The sequence below is a fragment of the Emiliania huxleyi genome (genome assembly GCF_000372725.1).
Source record: "Emiliania huxleyi CCMP1516 unplaced genomic scaffold EMIHUscaffold_628, whole genome shotgun sequence".
NCBI classification, from domain to species: Eukaryota; Haptophyta; order Isochrysidales; family Noelaerhabdaceae; genus Emiliania; species Emiliania huxleyi.
In genome coordinates this window covers 20,991-26,754 of record NW_005197289.1, presented here as the reverse complement: position 1 = coordinate 26,754, position 5,764 = coordinate 20,991, and the positions used below count along the sequence as shown (strand labels likewise).

Sequence of the window (5,764 nt, the reverse complement as noted above, 5' to 3'; positions counted from 1 at the left end):
ACGAACGGCCAATTCTACCCTCCCGCCAGTGTGCATGTTGGGCTCGAGATGCTATGGTCTGTGGTGGTCACGGCGGCGATGCTCGCGAGGATGAAGAACATGGTCGCTGCAGGCCCAGCGCATGTCAGTCGCGCTGCAGCTCGCGGCGGCGGAAGAGATTGCGACCGAGCTCAGGCTCGCCGCGGCGTCGGAGGACGCCGCCGTCGCCTAGACTCCCCTGCGTCACTACGTGCCTCCCCGTCTTTGTAGCCTGGCGTTTGTGCCCCTTTTGTGCCGCGTCCCGTGCCCCCGAGTTCATTTTATATAAAGAACATGGGCGCCTCTTTTCAAGAAGATGGGGGTGCAGGTGTTCTTGGCCGAGGTGTTCGCTGACCGTGTCTAGAAAGGCGAATGGGGTTTTTATTTTAGCAAGGTGTGAGAGAAGATCCGAGGAGGAAGGAAGGGAAAGCCGCGCGGAAATTCCGCGAGGGACGCGACTCACCTCACAATAAAGAAACAACACTGAGCACGGGACCGGCGCACTAGATAGCTATAGGGGGAGACCAGCGTGCAGATGCACTTGGAGCACTTGGAGTGCAGTCATCAACCGCACATCCAGGGCCGGGGAGCTCAGAAGCGCACCCAGCGGGCCGGATGATTGGCATCGGGTTGCGGGCAAGAGAGCCCTAGCCCCGGGGGTAGATGCGTATTTTCTTCTCAAATTAACAAACAAGCAAGGTCTGTGCTCCACACACACACACACACAAGAAATCTCTCTCACACACACAACGTTTATGTAAACACAAACAAAGAAAAGTATACCGTCAGGCCGACTGAAGTCTGAACAACAGTAAGGATGGCCCCCGGTGGCCTGGCAGTGACCCACGACGATCTCTAGTGTTCAGTGCGAGTGCCCGCGTGTAATACCCGAAAATACCCGGGATTTTTTTTGGTTTTTATTGCCATTTTCTGCTTGCTGGCCGCTGTCCTGAACAACAATCTAGTAACAACAGTGTAACAAACAGTAACAGCATGGCCATGGGGCTGGCGGCTGGGGCGAACACTCGAACAACGTTGAGGATTTCAGCCACAACAACTGTTTAGGGCTTAGGCGCCCCAAATTAACGTTAGGCACCCATATTCCGCGGCTTCCGCCCCCTTCTGATTTTTCGTACGAGTTCTGTGCGTTCAGGGTAGCTTTCTTGACTCTCTGCAATGTGCACCCGGCTTCAAGTTGCTCTGTGCGGACCTCGTGGCGAGCCTAGCGACTCCCCCCCCCCGCGCGCGCCCGCCAAGGCAGGACCCCGGTGGCGCAGAGAAGCAGCGCACTGGCCACGAACGAGCCAATGTAGGGCGCGATCAAGCAGTGGGCCATGCGAGTCGGGTAGGAGTGGGAGGGGAAGAGCCAGCCGAGGCGTCCCGCGGACATGAGAGTGAGGCCAATGTTGGCAAGCATGAAACCGGCGGGGATCCGGAGGGAGCGGCCGAGGAGTGGACTGAGGAGGCCGAGCTCGATTAGGACGGACTGCTGAAGCGCGCTCTCACCCTGGTCGCTGCACCTATCATGCCGGGCCACGGTGCAAACCGTAAATGAGCGGGGAGTACCAGGGCAGGGCCGCGGCCGCACGCACATGGCGCCCAGCACGCTCTCGATGTCCTCTAGCAGCTCCTCCTCTTGCCGAAGGAAGGCCTTGAGCAGCCGCGCGACATTCGTGCAAGTCCACACGCCCCAAGTGAAGAGCTGCGCCCTTGCCAGGAAGCGCGCGCGTCGCGCGGCCGCGCGCATGCCGAACGCCACGCGGAAGAAGTTCCCGCCCAAGAGTACCACGGCGAGGGTGGAGACGGAAGCGATGAGGTTGGACCCCTCGCCGTCCCCCAAAGGCGTCCACCTGCGGCGCAGCCAGAGAGCAGGACACGTTGATTCGCGACGCCTCTCAACGCGGGGGGAGGCTTCACGCAGATTGAGAGGCGGAGGCGGGCGCAAGCGACACAGGAGAGGGGTGGAGTCAGGGTGGGACTTAAGTGGGGGCGTGGGCGGGGCGGGTGCGCGAGCGCGGGCTGGGGTTTCAGGGGGAGTTTCAGGGGGGGGAAAGCGAGCCCACACCCGTCTGCTGTCTCGGTCAAGAAGCCCCGCTCCTCCGCCGCGCGCAGCAACAAGATCTGGCACCAAAAGATGCACAGCGCGCCAGCCTGCACCCTCTCGGGCGTCGCAGAATACCCACAGACGCCCCCTCCCGGCAACGGCAAGCCTTGCCCAAGAAGCCTGTGGCGTGCCCAGAACCGCACCGAGCCGCCGACGCGCCGGCCCAGAGCGGCCACCAAGTAACCCGGCGTCGCAAGCCTGCCGGTCCGAGGCTTCCTCCTAGGCAGCGACAGCAGTGGGCTCTTTGTGAGGGGGCTGTTGGCCAGGGTCGGCTCGGGAGGCGACGGAAGCGGCGAAGGCACTGGCGCCAGGGCAGATTGCCGAGCCGCCGCCGCGCGCATTGCGGCCGCCAACGCAGGGAGAAGCGGCGGGGGGACGGGCAAGTCGCTGCCGTCCGCTAGTGTCACCTCTGCGGCCGTGACGATGCGCAGCACTGCAGCCACTGCTGCGGGATCGTTGCTCCCGGCGGAAGAGGTGGCGAGATTGGAGACCATGGCGTGGAGGACTGCCTGGAGGCGGAGGAGCACCGCACTGCGATCGGCGGCGGCGGCGCCGAAGAGGCGCAGCTGCTGCTCGCGAGGCAAGTCCGCGCCGGCAGCGAGGGATCGGAACTCAAGCTCGATCAGGGAGCCGATCCGGTGGCAGCTGGCTTGCAGCGGAGTGAGGGACGAGACGGGACGAGTCGATTCTCCCGGCGAGGAGGTCGTAGTAGCAGCAGTAGTCGTAGTAGAGGACGTAGTAGTAGTAGAAGCAGCATCTCCCAGCGAGGTGGAGGGCGAGACCGAGGGCTGCGACAACAGGTCGTCGGATTCCAGCGAGGAGAGCAGCTCGCCGAGGAGCTCCTCCATCTCATCCTCAGGCTGCGGGCCGCGATCCCACCGGTCCGATGCTTCCCCATAGTCGCCTCGGCATTCACCCGCGCCGCCCTCCTCGCCGCCGCCGCCGCCCTCCTCGCCGCCGCCGCCGCTGCTGCCGCCGCTGGCATCGGTGTCGGCGTGAGGATCGCACAAGGCAGCGAGGACGCGCAGAGCCTCCGAGGTGGTGTCGCGAGCCTCGGGAGTCCCGGCGGTCACGGCGAAGTCGCAGTTCGGGGAAGAGAGGGCGCAGAACGACGGGGTCGCGTCGTTGGTCGGCACGCCCCGGCTTCCGAGCGGCACCAGCTGCGCTCGCGCCCGCTCCAGGAGCTCTGCTGACGTCGGCGAGGGGGGCGAAGAAGAGGCAACCGAGCCCCCGACGGCATGGGTGGCGGCGACGGCGGTGGCGGTCGGAAGGGCGGGTGCTGCAAACTCGCGATCAACGAGCTCCTGCCTCCCGCCTGGAAGCATCAGCTCCAACAGGTCCGCTGTGCGCGAGACGGTGGCAGCCTTGGCCGCGGCAGCCTTGGCGCTCTGGGGATTTTGGCACCTGCGTGCACGGCACAGCTTCTTTCTGATACCCTTCCCACCGAAAGCGGGCTTGTCCTGGCACTCGCGACAGAGCCCACAATTCACCGCGCAGCAGCCGCTACATCGGTTGCATCGGCGCATCAAAATGCGCATCGCTTAGGCTCCTCGTCCCACGATTCGCAACGCCTCGCTAGGAGAGACGGCCTCGCTTGGGAGTGATGCAGGAGGCCTGGAGCATCGGGATTGAGCACCGAGATCAAAAACGGCGCATCCGCGAATTCTTTCCGCCCAAACTTTCGCACGCTCAGCACCTGGACGAGGTCACATGGACCACCAAGAACTGGCACGGGCTGCAGATGCAGCGCTTGTCTGTCGTCCTCCACACCGCCGTGGCGTGGCAGACGGTGAACGAGCTAGCGTGCGGGGAGAGCGGCATTGTGCATGGTGCGGAGTGCATTGCCGTTCTTAACGGAGTCGCTTAGGCGGCTCCGGTGGTGAGCCTGTGTGTGTGCCAGTCCGCGCCAGTCCGCGCCCTTGTCGTGCCAGTGTGCTGTGAGAGAGGCTTGTATCTTAAGAATTCTTTCCGCCCTTCTTCCTCTTGGCCGTGCGGGCCCCAGCCCGACGCTCACTACAGTTACCGCAACCAGGCCATCCCGTCGACACCGAGTTCGCGCTCGACGAGCAACGGCGGCTCGTGTGGCTTCAGGCGAGGCCAGTCACGACTCACCTCTCGCTGCCACCCCAGTTGCAAACGCCGGCGGACGGCATGCTCGTGGAGGCACCCCAACCCCCGCCCTCCCTCCTGGTGGCGCTTCGCCGCTCGCGCCACCACGCATTGCGAATAGGTCGACGGCACCGAGGGGATTGTCAAGGTTCTGGAGCACGCGGGGTCGAACGGGCCGACATGCGTCGCAGCTGCTGCTTGACGCGTTTGACGGCGTGCGCGGCCGAGCCGCAGTCGTACGGCGTAGGGTGGACGATTGTGTGTGGGGGAAGTTGGTTTGTCAGGAGGACGTGATGGATTTATTTTTGAGTGCTCGTGTGCGAGGCAGTTGCTTTTCGCGCGAATTCTTTTTCGCGCGCGAAAATTTCTTTTGACCGCGCAAGACATAAGGGTGGCTAAGGGCTCTGCCCGCAAGGCGCTCGCGTCGCCGACGCGGTACCATTGACTAATCCCGGAATCACACCCACACGACCAAATAGCGAAAATCCGAATACCGTCAAAAACCACGGAATCTGGACAGAAGAACGTCACCTCAAGTTGGTAAACGCTTAACATGGGCGATCCGGCGCTTCTATCGATTGGACGAGGCAATTCTTTTCTCGCGCATATGTCTGCCTTGTCGCGCCGCCGCTCGCGCCGCCTCGCCTCCGCCGCCACCCGCGCCCCCTCGCCAGACACGCCGCCGCCCGCCCGCCTCCTCGACCTCCCCACGGCGCTCCTCGAGCACATCCTCTCTCGCTGCGAGTGCCCCCTCGACATCGCTCGCGTCGCGGCCGTCTCGCTCCTCTTCCACGCCTCGCTCGCGGCTGATGGCATCCGCTTGTGGGCGCAAGAGCGCGGCTTCGCGCTGCTGGCGCTGCCAGAGGGCGAGAGCTGCGCCGTGAGGTGGCTGTGTTATTCGGCCTTGCTATGCGAGTCCAACCTGCCGACGAGGGCGGCGGCAGGCCAGCAGCACAGCGTCTTCATCGACGGCGAGGGGCGGCTCTCGTCGTGCGGCTCTGACTCGTCCTACATGCAAGAGCTACTGGGCCACGGCGAGGGCGTGACGCGGCTCAACACACCGACCCGCCTCCCGTCTTCTCTCCGTGCCATGAGTGTGTCGGCTGGAGCCGCACACAGCCTCGCCCTCACCGCCGGCGGAGAGGTCTGGAGCTGGGGCAGCGGCAGCTCTGGCCAGCTGGGCCACGGCGACGAGCAGCACCAGTGGCAGCCAAAGAAGATCGAGGCCTTGGCGGGTGGCGTCGTCGCTGTCTCGGCTGGACGCGACCACAGCCTCGCCGTCACCGCCGACGGCGCTGTGTGGAGCTGGGGCAATGGAGTCTACGGCCGGTTGGGCCACGGCGACCAGCACCACCAGCGGCTGCCCAAGAAGGTCGAGGCCTTTGCTGGCCAGCGCGTCGTCGCTGTGTCGGCTGGAGGCGACCACAGCTTCGTCATCACGGCCGACGGCGCTGTGTGGAGCTGGGGCGATGGAGTATGGGGCGCGCTGGGCCACGGCGACGACCAGGCCCAGCTGCTGCCCAAGAAGGTCGA

General features: G+C 64.5%; 2 protein-coding genes across 2 annotated transcripts; one reads left to right on the top strand and one right to left on the bottom strand.

Annotated features, from left to right (window-relative positions):
- Positions 1-1,163: 1,163 nt before the first annotated feature.
- EMIHUDRAFT_371569 (hypothetical protein) lies at positions 1,164-1,816 on the bottom strand. Its single transcript, XM_005763587.1, has one exon. The coding sequence runs from the start codon at positions 1,763-1,765 to the stop codon at positions 1,241-1,243; it is 525 nt and encodes a 174-aa protein (XP_005763644.1). The 5' UTR covers positions 1,766-1,816; the 3' UTR covers positions 1,164-1,240.
- A 1,909-nt stretch (positions 1,817-3,725) lies between these two features.
- EMIHUDRAFT_248064 (hypothetical protein) lies at positions 3,726-4,433 on the top strand (the record flags this gene model as incomplete). Its single annotated transcript, XM_005763586.1, has 3 exons — positions 3,726-3,951; positions 4,155-4,279; positions 4,353-4,433. 3 exons carry the CDS (start codon positions 3,726-3,728, stop codon positions 4,431-4,433), a joined length of 432 nt encoding a protein of 143 aa, XP_005763643.1.
- Positions 4,434-5,764: the final 1,331 nt, after the last annotated feature.